At 31.3% G+C, this 20,738-nt stretch overlaps 1 protein-coding gene across 4 annotated transcripts in view; it reads left to right on the plus strand.

Annotated features, from left to right (window-relative positions):
* The window catches only part of LOC142327066 (uncharacterized), a 51,119-nt gene that overhangs the window by 22,250 nt on the left and 8,131 nt on the right, over positions 1–20,738 (plus strand). For 3 of the 4 annotated variants that reach the window (XM_075369866.1, XM_075369864.1, XM_075369865.1), the window contains 3 exons: positions 8,447–8,543; positions 11,608–11,825; positions 15,524–15,691. In XM_075369866.1, coding sequence (XP_075225981.1) covers positions 8,447–8,543; positions 11,608–11,825; positions 15,524–15,691 — 483 coding nt within the window. The remainder of the gene's footprint in view (positions 1–8,446; positions 8,544–11,607; positions 11,826–15,523; positions 15,692–20,738) is intronic. The other variant, XM_075369867.1, reaches the window with a different exon arrangement.

Below are 20,738 nucleotides of genomic sequence, written 5' to 3' on the forward strand. Positions count from 1 at the left end.
ACGTTTTGTATTAGTAATATCTGTGCTACAATTAGCCATTATAACAATAACCACAATTCAGTATATACAAGTAAACAACACAACACACTACAGCCACTGCATTGTATTATAGTACAACAGATACATACTTACAAAATATAGACTGATCTTTACATATACAGATTATAGAAATTATAGAGAATTTATTGTTCTGCTTTACTGCCATGTACTGTAAATACACATTAGTAATTATGTACAGTGAGTAATCTTCAGTAATAGGCTATAATAAAATTCATACATGGAGTAAACTACATTTCAGTTAATTTTTACTTGCTACAGACTTTACTGTACTTCATACTTTTTGTAACTGAGGCTAATTATGGATTTAATAAATGATTTGTAGCAGTAATGAAAAGGTGTCATGTCTGAGTAGGATTCAAACCGACAACCAGTGGAAAGGCCGAGACGCTACTCTACTACAGTGGCCAGTAATCACGGTTAAGAGAAATCTTGGTTAAGGGGGAGGCCCTACTGTATTTAAATAGCTTTTCATTAAAAGGCTTACTGTACAGTACGAGTGTTAAATATTTTTGTACAAATTAATTATATTCAAGTTATAATGCTAAGTTGCAAGGTTTTCCTATATAATAAAAATACATAAGTATATCCAACATACTGCTCTATGTGCATATATTAAGTGTCGTAATCTAAGGTTGTAGATGTATGGTTGTACATACTTGAGCCTGAGTTACAAGTCGCTCAGGATGAGTGGTTTACCATTTTATTCTTCAATACGCTAAACATGCCAATCCAACCAAAGTTCAGGTAATGTAATGTTTAGTGTTACCTTCATTCTGTTTACCATAGGGACTGGGTATGTAATGAACATTGTTATTTTCAGAGAAAGCAACTCTTAACTGGTATCTCTTGTATCGTGCAGCTTACGTACGTCACAGCCTTAAGAATGACTGGGACACTGGTGTAGAGCAACACTGATGTACCTCCTGTAATGAAATAATGTGTTGTGTATACACTTCAACTAAGTAGCAGTAATTTATTTATTTTCCACAAGCACTTGTAATGTTCTATTCTGTTATTTTAATAGTTCATGTTTAAAAATTAAGACATCTAATTGAAAATTCATACTAACATAGGTCCCTTTGATGGTAATGATTTTAATTAATTTTAATGATGTAATGTATTAGATCATTTATTACATACAATATTGTAATTATTTTCTATACAATATTTATTACACTTTTGGTATATAAGTATGTTATTTGTTGTTGGTACTATCTTATATAAATCACTTGTGGAGTGAAGGAATTTTTCGCTGAAATTTTCATTTTACAGCATTACCTTGCTTAGAACCTCAATGCAAGAGAATATTTGGCACACTTGATGTATTTATTACATTCCACCCCCCCCCCCAAAAAAAAAGCCTAAGCCAAATAAAAAGTGTTAATTTAATCATTTTAATTAGGAAAAGAAAGAATTCAACAAATTTAAAATAAAAAATGATCAAAATTCTTTTTTTTAATATTTAAATCATAATAAAAAAATTAAACTGTATAGAAATGAAAATAATACAACTATAAGAATAAACAAATTTAACCTTTTTTTTTATTTATAACAGGAACTAAAATGTCAAGATGTTGATTAAGTTTTATGGGAAAATACTTTGCTTTATTTGTAGGTTCATACTGAATTTTCTGTAGGAGTATTCAATTTTGTCAAAAGATTTTCAAGCATTTTATTGTACCACTATTTTTTTATTTACATGATTGGTATATAATAACCCATCTTGTAGTAGCCAAAAAATATTTTTTTATATTTTTAAAAAAGGTTTTTCTTGAGTAATGAATATTTTTTAACTCGCCAACAGGTAAAAACAGCCATTTTTGTCACTTTTCCAAGAACTCTGTAGCATTCTTATTTTACATCATACAGAGGTCAAAAAGTGCTTTTTGAAAAGAGTAAAAGGTGGATCTTCATCTTAGTGTACTCAAAATTAATTTTGTTATATAACCAAATCTTGTAATGTTTACAAAAATTACATTTACAAATTGTTTTTTTTTTTTTAATTTTGGGTCCAAAATAAATAATGAAGACCTTAAGGTAACAGGTCTGTATTTTACTTTTTTAACTCTTAGGTGTTAGTAGTATTTATAAAAAAAAAGTAGACTGTTACTGAGTGTCCTTCATTAAAAAAAAATGGCCGCCAAATCATAAGATTTTAAAATTGTCTTATTTTTGAGGCCCAAAAACCACAGGTGGCAAAAATCTTAAATTTTTACAGCAGTAAGTAATTTTTATATATTTTAAAACCATATAAAATTTATTTTGTTACTCAAAGGAGTTGATGAGTAATGAAGCTATCAAAACCGCTAAAAACACTGTTCCTTCTAACTGGGAACAATATATCCAAAAAATTCACAGCATGTATTTTTTCAGATAATAATGTAGGCTTACTATACAAAATATTTAGATATGTCTATAATTAGATGGTTTTATATTCTAGATAGTTTGTTACTTAAAGTATGACTCTTACACACAAACTCGTGTTTAAACATGGAAGTGAATAGACTTGCATGGACATGAATGTTTTACGTAAACCTGAATGTAAACATTGTAGAAGGCTTAGTTACTCTTTTGATTTCAATGTGGTATGTTATATTGTTGCTAGTGTTAATACTGTGCAATGTAAACTTATTTATAAAGTAATTTTATTAGCAGTGAACTTCTCTTTTATGTGATATCTTTTATTTTTAATTTTATTAATTATTGAAATCTTTATTTTTGCTGTAGATAAACTGGAATAAGACAAAGTGAATTGCAATTGGTAGTTTTATGCTAACTGTATTGTTATTGTAAGAACCCTTGCATTTTATAAAAACATATTATGGAGTGTTCAATTGTCACTCACATTGAAACAGTATGTCACAAATTGACTTACAATAGATCTTCAGTATTGCACAATATTTTAGAGTTTACTGAACAGAAAATAACATTGATATCTTTAAGAAGTTAATGTACTGAAACAAAAAAAATATCTCTACTTTTAATAAAACCGAATATTTAGATAAATATTTTCATATTAATGGGAAAAGTTGTTCTGACACATTTTGCTGTCACACTGAACTGGTTAAGAAATCTCTTCAAGAAATATCTTTGACACTTTCAACAAGCAATCCAAATTTAAAATTAATTCCTGGCAGAGCACTGTACAAAATGCTTAAAAGAAATACAAAAACCACAAGATGATGGAGAAAGTGAACTGGAATGTCAAGATATATTTGAGCCTCAATGTGTTATAGTCGAGTCTGTGAATAAAGCTTGTTCAACACTTGGCATTTCCCCCATTAAGGTTCAAAAATTAAGTTATAAAAATAGCCAGTTTATAAAATAGCCTACAGAAGAAACCAGTTTAATACCACAAAATTATGCTGATTTAGGTAGGGAATATGAAGAATTAATCATTAAATTAAAGGATAAAATGAAAACAGTTACATCAACCCAGGAAAAAATTAATGTTTTAATTTTATTACCAAAGGAGCATTAAAAAAATCCAAAATGAGTTTAGTGTTAGTCAGTATTTAGCCAATCAATCCAAATAATTATTTAAAATAAGTGGAATTTTGCCATAAATCGGCAGAAAGAAACAATCACATAATTGATCAAAATTTTATTAAATGTGTCCAAGATTTTTACCAGAATGATGCCAGGCAAGACAAATTGTGTCTGTAAGACAAACTGATGGGAAGAAAATTAATGTTCAACAAAGACTTATCCTATGTAACTTAAAATAATTGTACACAGCCTTCAAAGAAAAACATAATTTAAAAATTGGTTTTTCAAAATCTGCTGATTTAGACCTGAATTTTGTGTTCTGGCTGGTGGGTCAGGTACTCACTGTTTGTGTGGGTGTCACCCACCAAAATGTAAAACTCTTGTTATCTGCTCTAAAAATGAAATTTGAATATAAGATACTTCTTTCAACCATGGTATGTGATAAAGAAAATGAAATGTGCATGCTGTCTGTGTGAAAAATATCCTGGCACTGATGAAATGCTTAGATTACTGCAAGAGAGCTGGGTGATTTTGATTCTGAAATTATCTTCAAACAGTGGTTTCTGTTGACTGTTGTGAACTAACTACTCAAATTCTTCCATTTCAAGAGAACGTAGATAAACTTACTGAAAATTTAAATAATCTAAAAAGGGAACATTTTTGTTGCAAAGTAACAAGCTAATTTCCTCAACATCTTCCATCACGGTATAGGCGATTTACCTGTTCCAGTTTCAAAGGATTACCAGCGCTTTCTTGGCTTGGCCGTCCCATACTTCTTTTGCCCTTCAGTCAACAGCATATTATTTCGTTGGGGGTCCTTCCATCTCTCCCTGTTCACTACTATTGTGTTGCACAAGGCTAGAACACTTCTAATATCCTAATTCCTAAAATGATCTTATCTAGTGACTCCTTTACCAAATGAAGGAATCTCATTTTCGTGCTTGAATTTTACTGAGCTGACTGATAAGACCCAACCCTCAGAGCCATACAACAGAATGGGAACAGTCATCACTTTGTAAAACTTCATTTGAGCCTCATTCAGCACCTTCCTGTGCAGTGTTGTCCTTACTGTTCCACAAAGGCTAGAAATTTAGAGATTTTCTTATCGCAGTCTCTGTTGTTCTCGTAAGAAACACCACAGCCTAGGTAATTAAAATGAGATGCCTGTTCAAGAATCTTAGCTCCTAGAATGATTTTTATCTAACAGGAAACTTTCCCAGAAATGCCATGACTTTTGTCTTTGTCAGGGATATCTTCATATTATATGTTATATGGTGAGCTTAAACCATTCAGATAAACACAGTCCTCTGCAAATCATTTTCCGTTCTTTGAAGGATTACCTGATCATCCGCAAATAAGATGTTGTTGAGGATACATCAGGGCTTATTTTTTATCCTTTGGCTTATTGTACTCTTCCATTCCCTATACATTTCATCTATATATATATATATATTAAACAGAGAGGGAGAAAGAGGACAACCCTGCTATACACCTCTATTTATCACAACCTCCTCAGTCATCCTCCCATCACAGACAATTACTATTTATGTCTTTGCATACATACTTTTAATCACATTTATTAAATGTGGAATCCTCTTTTCATCATGCTGTACCATAATTTCCCTCTGAGTACCCTATCGAAGGCCTTCTCATGGTCTACAAAACAGAGATGTGTCTAAATTAAACTCTACTCTTTTTGCAATGATCTGTTGAAGAGATAAACACCATCCATGCATGATCGACCTCTCTGAAAACCCACCTGGCCCTCCATTACAACTACCTCCAAAATACTTTGCAGTCTACGATTAACAATACTGCTATATAAATTAAAGCAGGTGCATAACAAACTTATGCCTCTGTAATTCTTCACCAAACTTCTATCCCCTCTCTTAAAAAGGGATATCACTTTGTCTATCTTCCACTTCTTAGAGATTTTTGAATTGATACATCACATATTAAGTAAGTGTAAGAGGTGCAACTTAAATAATGTGCCTCCACACTTCAAGAGCTCAGAGTTAATACCATCTACTCCTATTGCCTTTCTCCTTTTTTTGTTGTTTTCAAAGCATTTGAAAGTTCTATCAAATCAATATCAAATCTTTTTTCAGTAGGTTCTGAGTTTTCTATTATAGATCCCTCGTACCACAAGTCTTTGTAATGTTTTATCCATTCTTCCTTACTTACAGTATCCAGTGTCGCTGTATCTTTCTCTGAGCTATTTGGATGTTTCATGAATTTATAGCCAATTGTTTTGTCTTCCATGTACATCCTTCTCCACCATAGATGTAAACCTGTCCTACGATTTCTGATGAGCTCTTCTCACTATGATTTTAGCATAATTCCTTTTAATTCTATACTGTTCTTGTGTGCTGTCTGAAGGATTCTGTGTCATAGCTTTATATGCCTTCCTTTTATCTCCTATTGCCTCTTGTATCTTGTCGTCCCACAACTTCACACTCTTCCTACGTCTATATTTTTTGGTTTTCCATACTGTTTCATAGGCAACATTCATCCAATGTTGGGATTTCTGCAACAGTTGTGTCAACTTTTGCTAATACACAAAACAAATACTTTCTTCCTGTAGCAAATACACTTCAAGATCTCCTCTGGCATAGTTCTTCTCGCTGCTAATTTTCTCCTCCACCTTGCCAAATAGTTCTATCTCAGAAACAACCAGGTAATGATCACTATTAATATCACTTCCTCTATACATCCACCCTAGTGTCACATACCTGTGGAGCTATTTTATTTCTTATTGGCGATGACATAATCAGTGCTATATGTTATATATATATGTCTTTATATGACTATATTATCAATAAACTGCCAACTCTCCGTGCAGAAAGTTGGCAGTTACCTCTATCAGGCACATCCTGTGGGAATCAGGGATGCTCACTGGCTCAGGGATGCTATTTGGTTACTGGCGAAATAAAATAGTCATCATGAAACAAAAACTGCCCCTGCCTGGGACAGTCCTACCCTGGGTAGATTTTAAGGGAGTAGATGGGCGTTCCCACCCATCAACCTGGGTAGTACTCCCACCACACTTGTGTGGTGAACAGGTTTCCTACATCTTTTTCCAATCTTCCTTCTTACTCTTTTGAAATAGGTTTCCAATGATCAACGGCTTTGATAGTGGTTGGGGAGAAATTCCCAACTGTGGGGAAGGTTGAAAAGCCTAGGAGGTGGGACTCCGAATTTTAATCTCACAGCAAGTTCAGAGGCTTTAAGAAGGCAGCTCCATCACTGAACTACCGTACTAGTCATTGGTAGCACCTTTAGCGGAATTAAAAATTAATCACAAGTTTCAAAAGGAAAATAATTTCCTCAACATTAAAAAGGAAAACTTGCTGGAGGGTGAATGTATTGTAATGGACATCTCACAAAATTCTCCTTTTGTGATACAGGATGAAGTACAGTTATATCACTAGTCAAAAACTTATGCCACAGTACATCCATTTCTCATATATTAAAAAAGAAGGAAAATTACAAAATCAAAGCTACTGTGTGATTAGTGAGTACTTGAAGCACAATACTACATCGTCCTTCTTCTTCCAAAAGCAAGTTATAAATAAAGTATAAACTCTTACAAGTTAAACAATGTTTTTTATTTTTCTGATGGCTCCTCTGGTGGTTTTGATGGCTTCATTACTTGTCAACCCCTTTGGAGTAACAAAATAAATTTTATATGGTTTAAAAGTACTTACTGCTGTAAAAATTTCAGATTTTTGCCACTTGTCCTACATGTGGTTTTTGGACTGCAAAAATGAGACAATTTTAAAATCTTACGATTTGGCAGCCTTTTTTTTTTTAATGAAGGATACTAGGTAACATTCCAATTTTTTTTTATAAGTACTACTAGTACCTAAGAGTTAAAAGGTAAAAAGCAGGTATGTTACCCTGAGCCCTTCATTATTTATTTTGGGCCCAAAATTAAAAAAAAAAAACTATTTGTAAATGTAATTTGAATAAACATTACAAGATTTGGTTATGTAACAAAATGAATTTTGAGTACACTAAGAAGTACAAAAAAAGCCCATTTTGACCTCTGTATGATGTAAATTAAAAATGCTACAGCTCTTGGAAAAAGTGACAAAAATGGCGATTTTTACTTTTAGGAGAGTTAGAAGATAGTCTATTACACAAGAAAAAAATTGTTAAAAAAATATTTTTTTGGCTACTACAAGGTGGGTAGTTATCATATACCAACTATCATCAAAATCAAAAATAGATTCACTGATCAGTTGTTGAATTAAAATGGAATACCCTTGTTTGCAATAACTTCTTTACTGTTTTAATTGACTAAGAAGCATACTACTTTCCTTCATTTATGTTAACATTGTATTCTTTCATTTAAACTCTCAATCACACCTCAGTTATTTTTAATGATCTTTAATTCCCAATTCATTCTGGGCATGGAATACTTTATTTTATGATTTGTAGTGGTTTTTTTTTCAGTTTTCGCAACACCATATCTTGTACTTTTTAAACCTTTAATGTTAATTTTTTGCACTCAACAACCCTTTCCGATGCTCATCTCTTGTTTATTTTTGTATCCTGTTGTCCTAAACTTTGTAACTTTTTGTATCGCCTGTTCTTTTATCAGTTTTATTCTTTCAGTCTATATCTTCAAAAAAAAAGTAGCTTATAATCCAGTCTGCCTCCCTGTTATCTTTAATTCAATAAAATCAATGAAAATGTTATTTTTTCAAATTTAACACTGTTAGTGTTCAAAATGCAATTTATTATTAATATGTATTTTTTATTTGATATATTAATTAAATTTTTAAATTGTGTTTTAATTAATCAATGATACAGTTGTTTCTCTGTTTACACTAGGAATTTAAGGTAGTTGGATCAGTTATTTCAATTTTTTAAATTAAGATTTTTTTTTTAGATCACGATCCTTTTCTGTGCCAAGATCAAAACCAGCAACTATAGAGAAACCTAGAAGGAAGACAAAACGTAAACGTGATAAAGAAAAGTCCTCTAAGGTGAGGTTAATAAGACAAAAATTAGTAATGAATTAAAAGTAGCAGTGAAGAAAGTTTAGTTTTATGTTAACACTTGTTGAAACAGCAAATGCTTCCAATAATTTTTTTTCGAAAACGCGGCTTACTTGTGAAGGCTTGTAATTTCTGCTTTCATACAAAGACTAATGGTTTTTTGTTCCATAGTTTTTCAGGCAGATTTTATAGGTTTGAACAGTTACATTGACCGTTAGGTAAGCTTGACTGTGTGAGCAGGTAGATAATACTGATAGAAATTTATTCCAAGATAATTGAACATAGGTACTCTTCAAGGTATACCAAAAATGTAGGGATACAGGTTCTTAAGAGTGAACGTGTATAAAAAAATTGTACTTTTACATGATGAATATGCTACCAGTACTTAATCAAAATTAGACAAAAAGGAGTTCTAAGAATAGGCGTGTACTGTAAACTTGCAAAGAATGTTTGATTTTTGGACATGTAAAGGTTCAGGAGAGGATTTAATGACATTAATATGTTCTTAGGAATTAGTGAAAATGAAAAGGTTTTGTGCACTATGTTGTCTTCTTTTATTAGTTGTACAGAAGCTTATTTATTAGTATAGTGTTTTTATGTTCCTTGCTTCTTTTTGTTTCTAACAAAATTATATTTTCTTTTTGTTTAATATCTCAAATATATTGTAAACATCTTAATAAGTCGTGTTATTAGTGGAACCCATTTCTATACACAGACATAAGCCACATTGAGATTATTTAGATAATATATTGTTAATTAAAAAGTTCTTAAAGTAGTTTGTTAAAATAGCATTGTGCCTTATGTTTAAATAGATAATTTAATTGGTTAACAGCTACATAAGTTAGCTTGCTTTTTAATAAAGTTAGTAGATTCTAGTTAATTTTATACATCGATGCCAGCTGCAATATTAAGTTCATTTATGAGTCTATATGATCAGGATTTAATGTATATAATGCTTCGCATGTACTGATATGGTAAAACCTTAATATACTTCAATATCTTTAATCATTATTAATTTAATTGTTATTTATATGTATTTTATTTATTTTTTGTTATTTACAGAGACTTTATTAATATAAAGGTACTTTTATCGAATGCCAACGCCACTGATTATTTTTTTTAAGTACCTTATTTATCTCTTTTATCAATATAGTAGTGCTGTCTAAAGATTAAATGTCTCGAATGGAAAGGATAAGCAATTCTCTTATCATAATGATGTAAATTCTTCTCTTTATCTCTATCTGCAACTGATTACCTAGAATTGGTTCTATGGGTTTATTGTGAAAGTTGTTTTATTTCACTAACATTGTTTAATCCTTCACTAACATTGTTTAATGTTAACAAACATTATGCCATCCTGCTACTTGGTGGTATTCCACCAAGAACCAGTACGTGTTGCAGTGAACAATGCATCTTTATGAAACTGACTATATTGTTTGGCTGTAAGGTAAATCTGACTGTACTGGCTAGAAAACTGTTCTATCAATTGCTTGCTCCCAATTAATTAATAGTAAAATTCAACCACCTGCTGTGCTGCACTGTAATTGACTCTTATTTAAAAAAAAAAATTCACAATACGGTTATATCATTGCTTTTTCATGTAAATTACCTGGTGTTGTAGAAATTTAAATCATATTGTTATACTGTGAATTTTTTGTGGTCATTATTATCTATGTGACATTTTATTCATAATGTGTGTTTGTACTCATACTAGTTGATTACATTATTTAACTTCAACTACTCATGAATAATTTTGGACTGTTGTAGTGCTAATATGTAATGTATTCCTTACATTAACCTACTTATTTTTACTATAAGCTAGAAATATATTATTAAATATTCCATTAGTCTATGGAGCGGCAACCACAGCATCAGAATAATTTCTTTTTTATTTATCATGGTAGCAAAATGCCAAAAAATTGTTTTTGTTCTATATGTCTCACCAGCAACATTTAAGCATTTTTGGAGTAATCGTAATTTTTGTCACTCAACAAATACAGGTTTATAAAACCTCTTTGTTGATAACCAAATTTTAAAATACATTTTATGTTTGATTATGACTTCAGAAGTGTATTCTCTCTCATCAATAGTTTATTGATTGAACAGACATCATGCCTATTCTAGTTTCACATTATCCCTTACTAGGCTTCCCAAAACTCCTCTAACCTGCTTAGTGATGTTAATTATTTAAAGGAATCCTGTCTCCTAACATTCTCTCGACATGTTGAACCCATCTTTATATATAAATCTTTATATATCTGTATATATACATTTTTTGAAGAATATTCTTTTTCCTTGCTTATTTTGGATGTCATTACTTAAAATTTGATCTCTTCAAGTGCAATAAACCTTAAAAATTTCATTTCCAGTGTTTCTTTAATTGTGATTTCCGTAGTACCTATAACTCACCTTCATATAGTAGTAAGTGTATTGGTGTTATATATTCAGAGCTGTGTAACTTTCTTTATCCTTTTCTTAAAGGTCCTAATAAGGCATACTGTCAAAATCTTCCACACACATGCGTGCACACACACACACACACTCCCCCTCCCCCTCCCTCTATCTCTCCCCCTCCCTCCCTCTCTCCCCCTCCCTCCTTCTCTCACCACTCCCTCCATCACTCTCTCCCTTCCTCCCTTTCTCTTCCTCTCTCTCTCCCTTTCACTATCCAATTTACTCACCCCTCTTGTAATATCTACTTCTTCCTCATATGTGATATCACAACCCAAATATTTAAATGTGAAACTTTTCTTATATCTAACTTTCAAAAGTATTTTCAATTAAACTAGATCTTTATCTAAAAAGCCTTACTTTTTTTTATTTATGAAAATTTTCATGTTATAGTGTTTAATAATCTATGGGCTTTTTAAAATGCCCATAGATTATTAATGTCCCTTTATTTATACATTTTGAAATAAAATGATTTTGGAAATTAAATGTAAAATTAAGTTTTGTACTAACTTATAATTGGTAGTTCTGAAATTACTAATTTTAAGATAGTTAGAAATTTATTATTTAATTATAATATTTTTTTTTATTATAATTTTTATAGACATCTCGCAGAAGACGTCCTGTTATTAAAGTTGAATCTGAATCGGAGCGTTCAAGTTCTCCATCTCCTGGACCACGTTTAACATTATCAGAAAGATTTGGAAAGATGGCACAATGGTCTGTTGATAGAGATTTGGAACATCATAGGAATTTGAGAATTACCACTGGAGATCAGCTTACTGTTGAAATGGATAGCCCTCCATCTCCGCCTTATGCTGGGTTAGTGTTGCTTTTTTATAATAACTAAAAATTATTATTTTATAATCCTTTCACTTTTTTAACTAGCATATTAAATTCTTATTTATAATTAGATGTGAAGATGTGATTAAAAATATGGTATGGTCCTTAATAAGACTGTAAACTGCATCCTTGCAATCTGCATGGTTTTAAAACATGTAATGTCTTTGGCAGTATTGTCCTGGAATTGAAGGGTCTGAATTAATGATAAAATGCCTTGATATAGTTTGTAAGAGACTGCTTTTGATTGATCACCATAGTTAAACAGCAGTATATGCTGTTTCTATGAAACTCTGTCTGTATTTGTTAGTAGCTAATGACTAACACACCTAATACTATACAAAAAGAGTGATTATTGTTTTATTATTAATCATTGGTTGTCTGATAATTAATATTATCTTTTTATTTTTCTGGTTGTGTTATGTTACTATAGAAGGGAGAAGTATTCTGATCGGGTCATATTTTGCATATAGGATTTATTTTTACAGATCTTTATGTTTCATGATCACTAACCCTAAAACAATTTTAGGATTAAAATTTTGGGAGGTTGTACATATATATTTTTGTTTTTTTGCCTTTGTTTTTGCTTTTTGTTTCCAGACTAGATGGACTGATTAAGATGAAATTTGGCATGATGATTTCTGTATATGGGGGTTTACACTTTCCAATTTTGATCAGAATTGCTTAAGGAAGCATGGAGACACAGACCTTACGGGTTCAGTATCTCAAAATTTTAGTTGTGGTTTATATAATTCTTTTCATTATATTATATTCCTCTTAGGTAGCAAAGATAATTTTTAATGGTGCTTGATCTTATTCAAACATCTACAAGAGGGGGGGATAAAAAATCCGTGTTTCTCTTTTGTCAGTCACATTCTTGTACTAGTTAGAGTTGCATTAATACATTATGTCATTCTAGTAATGTATTTGGGGAATTTTATTTCACTTTTTTTTATCAGTTGTCATTTTGTTTAATGTCTTCAGATTGGATCAGTTGATTTTTATAAAATTTTTTTGTGATTTATAATGTTTCATTGAAGCCATATAATTTTAATTACAATCGGTCAAGGGGATGAGAAGATACGATCACTGTGGATCCCATATCACAAAACTTTACTCAAGAATATATGAGCATATGCACGCACACAAACACAATATATATATATATATTACATATTTGTTCACTTATTTATCTATATGTACCCTATCCTATTTATTCACCCTTCAGGTAATTATCCTCCAAAACTTTATTATCCTACTAAGTACTGTATTACATTCCTGACAAAGCTACCACAACTATGGATCACTTTCTTAGTTTCTTTTTTTTGTCAGTCATTTGACTGGTTTGATGCAGCTCTCCAAGATTCCCTATCTAGTGCTAGTCGTTTCATTTCGGTATACCCCTTGCATCCTACATTCCTAACAATTTGTTTTACATATTGCAAATGTGGCCTGCCTACACAATTTTTTCCTTCTACCTGTCCTTCCAATATTAAAGCGACTATTCCAGGATGCCTTAATATGTGGCCTATAAGTCTGTCTCTTCGTTTAGCTATATTTTTCTAAATGCTTTTTTCTTCATCTATTTGCCGCAACACCTCTTCATTTGGCACTTTATCCACCCATCTGATTTTTAACATTCTCCTATAGCACCGCATTTCAAAAGCTTCTAATCTTTTCTTCTCAGATACTTCGATCGTCCAAGTTTCACATCCGTATAAAGCGACACTCCAAACATATACTTTCAAAAATCTTTTCCTGACATTTAAATTAATTTTTGATGTAAACAAATAAATATTTCTGACTGAAGGCTCGTTTTGCCTGTGCTATTTGGCATTTTATATCGCTCCTGTTTTGTCCATCTTTAGTAATTCTACTTCCCAAATAACAAAATTCTTCTACCTCCATAATCTTTTCTCCTCCTATTTTCACATTCAGTGGTCCATCTTTGTTATTTCTACTACATTTCATTACTTTTGTTTATTTTCATGCTATATTTCTTGCGTAGGACTTCCTCCATGCCATTCATTGTTTCTTCTAAATCTGTTTTACTCTCAGCTAGAATTACTATATCATCAGCAAATCGTAGCATCTTTATCTTCTCACCTTGTACTGTTACTCCGAATCTAAATTTCTAAAATATTTTTTTTTTTTTTTTTTTTAAGATGTTAATATATGATTGATTACGCGGGTTATTTTTTTTTCAAGGCCTGATCGGTCACGAAATTAAAACCACAGTGAAAATAAAAATTTTATTATTTGTGTAACAAGTACTTACATAGTTACGCCATTTCTCTACATAGTCGCCTCTCTGATTTAGACTTTGTTGTAGCGTGGTACCAACTTCCCAATACCCTCATCATAGAATGGAGCCGCTTGTGTTTTCAGCCATGTTTCTACACTGGTCTGCAGCTCGATTTCTGTGCCAAAATGTTGTTCTCGTAGCCAGCATATCATGTGAGCAAAGAGGTGAAAATCAGATGGATTGAAGTCCGGGCTGTATGGTGGGTGATCAAACACTTCCCAACGAAAACGCTGCAGGAGTTTCTTCGTTACAGCTGCAGTGTGCGGCCGAGCATTGTCATGGAGAAAAACAATGCCTGATGACAACATTCCTCTTCGCTTATTCTTAATTACCTTTCGTAGACGTTGAAGAGTCATGCAGTATGAGGCTGCAGTGGTGGTTGTGCCACGTTCCATGAATTACACCAAAAGAACTCCATTCCACTTTCAGAAGACAGTAGCCATACACTTTCTGTTGGAGACGGTCCGCTTGAACTTCTTTGGTTTACTGAGAGAATGAGAATGCATCCACTGTTTGGATTGTTCTTTTGTTTCTTCAGTTTCGAAATTGACCCATGTCTCATCCCCTGTTCCAATTTTGATCACAAAATCTTCTTCATTGTGGTACAAGCACTAGAGAAATGTTAGGGAGGCGTCCATTCTCATTGTTTTATGATGGTGACGATGATGGTGATGATGACAGCATCTTGGGAACCTATCTCGCACACAGTTTGCAGTAATGAAGTCTCTCACTCACAATGGTATAGAGAGCTGACCGTCAAATTTCAGGAAACGAATCACTCAATACAGAAATTATGAACTGACAATTTTCTTAAATTGCCTCATCCACTCGCTCAATGAGATCATCGGTTGACACTCGCTTCCTTCCCTGACCACCTGCATCATGAACATCTCTGTACGTCCTGCTTTAAAGTTCCTGCACTATTGTCGCACTTTGCTGTCTCTCATTGAAGTTTCACCGTACACATTACTTATTCGTTGATGAATTTCAGCTGCATTACACCCCTCAGCCTGAAGAAATCGAATTACCACACGCACTTCACACTTGGCGGGAGATGCTACTGTTGTAGACATGTTTACGTGTTAGCTGCGTGTTCAGAACTAAATGAAGTGACGCGGTGTGATTGAAGGCCATACTAGAGATGCTGCGCAACACATGCGCAAAGATTCATCCAATTTTTGCGCGGGTGTTTATTTCGCGACTGATCAGACCTTGAAAAAAAATAACCCTCGTATAAAGAAGCTATTTTTTTCAAAATTAGAAAAAGTATGATTTTAAACGAGAAACTTAAATTTCGTAATATAATTTAGAGGTATATTACGAACATCGTATTTCATTAAATATTCTATATTTTGAATTTATTTTTACATTTCAGAAGCCTTTCGTCACTTCCGGATGGCTCTTGGGATGATGTTCGTGTTCGTTACACTTATTATAAGGAAAGAGGTTATCTTCGTGATTTAACTTTACAAGATTATATTAAATGGGAAGAGTGGTGGTATAAATATCAAGATTGGTTAGAAAATGAACGATGTTATGAAAGGTAAAATGATATTTCAAAGTAATTCAAGATTATATTTTAGATAAAATCAATAGTAGAATTAATTGTTTGTTACTTAATTTTCTTTAATATAAATAGAACCAAGTTACAGATCTTCTAAGTACATGTTAGTTTTGTAGGTGTTAAACGTTTTTTAAATGTATTGGTTGTAACTGCTATCTCCTTAGGCCTCTGTTATTATTATTCTGCACAAAAATGGTCTAGAGTTTGGATTTTAAGAAATAACATCTGCGAACCGTAATTTTTTAATAATAATAGGGAATGTATAAAAAAAACTATATATCATAAAAGAAAAGTTTGTATGTAAGTAGTTTAAAAAGATCGGGTTTTACACTGCATTAAACAATACTCTTCTATATTATTCATGATAATTTCTTATTAATACAGTATAAATTTGAAGATAACCTGTAGGAATTAATGTAAAATATGCCTTATTTTTTATATCTTGATTTGGTGGTAGTGTATTGTAGGTGTTCCATAATTTTATTGATATGTTGTGTGAAAAATGAGCGTTTTAAGTATATTTGAGTACAAAACTTATCTATTAAAATATTCTTTGAAAATTTACTGATTGTCAGTTTCAATATGGTGGCTATTTAAAAAATAACCCACAACCTGACCAATCTGGGATTTTCATGAAATTTGGTATAAGTTAACTGTTAATACAGTTATGAGAAAATACTGAATTTCAAGTCTGTCAAAAACTGTTTTGTTTTTAGAGCCCTTCAAATTTGTTGGAAAATGGTAAATTTTGACTTGTGGCAGTAGTATTTAGGTCAACATAACTTTGTTATTTATTAAGGTAGAATGATAAAATTGGTCTCATTTTAGTTTGTTTGATGCTCCTTCATATAATATACAAGCCTATATTTACATAAATGTTGATTTTAAGGTTTCCACATTTGAACTTGAATTTTAGAAAAAACAGGTCTTCAATTTTTTAATAAAAAATATGTATTATTCATCATTATACTCAAGTAGTTGAGAAAGTTTGAAATTGGGACTGCTTTGAGATCAGGAGATAAAAAATAAAATGTGTAGCAATGTTTTAGCAAAATTTACTTTTTTAAAAGTTTGTAATTAGTTTTTTAACAAGATTGCAATGCATATGAAGTCAAAATGAAAATCATTACACTTTATGCGTAAAAGTGGATTTAAGTTAATAATTTTAAAACAATAAATATCATACATTTTTAAACGTTCTAAAAAAAACTGAAGTGTAAAACATAATTATGTATAAAATATAATTCTCAAGATTCACTTCCCCTTAAACAAGAAGCTACAAGAATATTAATAATAGTTGTACGTCTAATAATTAAAATATAGTATGCATGTCTTTAAATAATTACAGTTATAGAGTTTATTATTTGGACATTTTGACAGCCTTAAAATCTTACCCAATACACAAAAAGTAAGGCAAATCAATAAAAATTTCAAATTAATGTTTTATATATTTTTAAATTAACTGTTTAATTTCAATAGTTGTTATTTTAAATAAATATTTTAATTTGTATTAATTTTAATAACAGTTAATAAAATACAGCAATAGTACTTAAGTATTGATTAATAATGCTAATTTACTGATTAATTTTTCAAAGTAATGTTTCTTAATAAAAATAATTGTTTTAATAATGATTTTTAACGAATGTAATCTGATATTTTCATTGGCTTTCAATTACTGCTCCTTAAAAATTACACCAATAACATAAGTTAAATTTTAAAATAGTGTTTATTTGAAATACCTGATTGTTTCACTGTCAGTTTTCCATTTGTCTGAGTAGTTTCCTTTTCAAATAATGTATATTTACGTCCAGTAGCAGGTTTTGGATTAAATTTTGTTAGTACTTCCTGTTGAGGTAATATTAGAATAGCACTGCATGCTGGAAAAACATAAGAAGGAAATGGACCCCGAGGGTAAAGAAAACTTACATCCACTTGTATCAATTCATTTTAGATAATACACAAGCCAACCACAAAGCACTTTTATAAATGCACGTGATAAAACCTTTTATATCAGAAATTTCAGGAAAACTGACTTCTGTATCGTGCAAAACTTAATGTAACTTCTTCATTTTCAGAAATAATTTTTGTTTTTTAGATATCTTTTCCTGACTAGTAAAAAAACATACAACTTTTGAGAACCTGGGATTGCCATTGATTTTGCTGAACAAGGTGCTAAATACTTTTCTTCTTTCTGATATTCTTCATTTGAAACAAATATGAAATTCATATTTTTAATATTTGACAGAGCTCAGTCATAAAGCTGAGTGACTGTTGTTATTTGATCTTGGTATGGGTGTTGTAAACTTGCTTTTGATGTTAATCTTTAAAGAGTGCCACCAAGACAATCGCATGCATTCTGCCATGTGATTTGACAAAGAAGTGCCATTCTGTCTCGGCACCAAAGTTATCCTTTCGATATGTTAAATTCACAAACTTTTTACGATTTTTATATTGTGCTGCTGAGCCATCTGAGAAGTAAATTAGTTTATTCCAATACTTATCTTTTAAAGATTGAATTAGTTTTTTCTGAAAAAGGTAAACTGATATTGTGTCATGCTTAAGCAGTCAGACATTACTAAATTATTGTTTAAAGTGTCTGCAAATTCGTGTTTTAAAATAAATAGTGAAAGGATAAGAAGTCTGTTGATTGTTCCAGTGAAACCCTTTGGGCTTCATCTTGTAGCACAAATGAATAATTTTCAGCAAAGTCACATAATGTGATAGATTCTGGGTTTAATTACAGATTTTAAATTTTTTTTAGAAGTTTGACTACTGAGAAGCAACAAATGAATGGCGAATAAGAATTGGTAATTTTTCAGTAAACGTGTCAATAAAATCTTCTGTGTTCTGCTCTACTGTTTCTAAACTTGAACAGTCAGTTGATATCTATTGCTTAAAAGTTATTTTGTCCACAGAATTTTCAACAATTATTGAATCTAAAATGTCTAATGCATAATTTGTTTCATCATTAAGGGCTTCTTCACCATTATCTGTTTCTTCTTCTTCTGAAGCTTATTACTAATTGAGGCATGTTTTTCTGACGCTTATCACAAATCTTCCAATCACTTTCTAAACTTGCATTTTTTTGTCATCCGTGGTAACATTTTTCTTAAATTCTTAATAACATTATTATGATCCACTTCTTGAAATGGATTACAACATTTGTTATTGTATAAAGTTGCCATACTTCAAAAAGATAGTAACTTTAAAAAAAAAACTGTAAGTAACTACACCAACACTTAGCATTCAATAATGAATAATACTTAGCAATCATATTTAATTTATACAGTGCTCATGCTTTATAGCTTCAATGCATTTTGTCTTTCAATTTGTGTTAATTACACTGAGTCAACGCATTATATCATCATTGGTCATTTGATTGAGTTGAGATATACTATTTCTTATTACTAGACAAAACAAATGAGCATCATATTACCTCATTATTTTTAGTTAATTTTTGCCTGCATTTTATTAAGTATTTACCACCTCAAAATCCCACAAAAAAGATTTTTTTCTTAAAACATCTATACACATTTTGTTTTTTTTCTCTTGATCCCAATGCAGTTTTTTCTAAAATTTAAGTTCTAAAGCCACAAGCTTGAAATAAAGATTTATATAAACATATGCTTGTTGTATATTATATGAGAGAGCATAATGTAAGCTTTAAAATAAGTCTATGTTTAGCGTTCTATCTTAATAAATAACAAAGTTATGTTAACCTAACACTATTGCCGCATGACAAAATTTGCCATTTTCCAGAAAATTTGAAGGGCTCTAAAAACAAAACTGTTTATGATAGAGATCAGAAATTCAGTATTTTCTCATAACTACCAATAGTTAATTCATATCAAATTTCAAGAAAATTCCAGTTGAGGTCAGGTTGTGATTGGCTATCCAACTTGCTGATTTGACACCGAATGATGACCTTATTTAATTTTATAACATCATTTAACAATGGGATGATTATAAATGGTTGTGTAGGACAGAAGGATTTCCATTTGAATGGTAGGAACTTACAGCAACTGTTAGGAAAGAATGTAGAGTATTCAGTTACTTTACATAAGCATGCAAATACTAAATAGCTGTTGTTTGAGCCAGCTTCTGTGGTGCAGGTGGTAGTATCTCGGCCTTTCATTTGGAGGTCCCGGGCTTGAACCCAGGTCAGGCATATCATTTTTTCACGCTCTTGTCATTCATCTCATCCTTTGAAGCAATACCTAATGGTGGTCCTGGAAGTTAAACAAAAAAAGTGTAATATAAAGAAAAAAAATTATAACCTTTATCATGTGCTGAAATGATTTTTGCACTTGTCTTGTTCAGTTATTTCACTGTGAAATTATACAACGGTACATTTATTCTTTTTGAAAGGTGTGATTGGTAACTGCTGTAAGACCACTTTTAATGCTCATTGGAAACCAGTTTATTAAATGTGACTTTTCCTGTTGACATTTCCTCCTTACTTTCATACTCATCAAATTGTATATCAAGAGTGGTGCAAAAGATTAGCAGCAGTAGCCTTCCCATACAGTAGGTAGACAACATGGCCCAGCCGGGCTAGTTCCATTTAATTAGTTTGAATTTTGGTATTCTTCATGACATATATGTTTAAAATTAATAATAGTTTTTACATTTGTTTGCACCAAACAAGGTGCAAACATTAAAATATAAAAAATAGTAATAATTTTTTATATTTTAATGTTCACTTTTAATCAAAAAAGTGAACCAAAGATGTAACAAGTACATGAAAAAGGGACATTACTGCTTGCAGTCTGTGTATCAGGAGTGCTAAATCAAAGCAGAGTGTAAATTTTTGATGTCAATCAAAGATTTGATTGACATGATATTCAGATGTTTTCATTTATCTTTAGTGTAACACTCTAAAGATAAATGAAGACATCTGAATATCATGAAAGACTCTTATCATGTCAATCAAATCTTTGAATTTCCAAATTTTACTTCTACATTTGTTTCAGAAACGTCAGTTGTAAGGATGCAGAATTTTACTATCTTGATGAACCACATCTGC

The sequence above is a fragment of the Lycorma delicatula genome, chromosome 6 (genome assembly GCF_047948215.1).
Source record: "Lycorma delicatula isolate Av1 chromosome 6, ASM4794821v1, whole genome shotgun sequence".
Taxonomy (NCBI): Eukaryota; Metazoa; Arthropoda; class Insecta; order Hemiptera; family Fulgoridae; genus Lycorma; species Lycorma delicatula.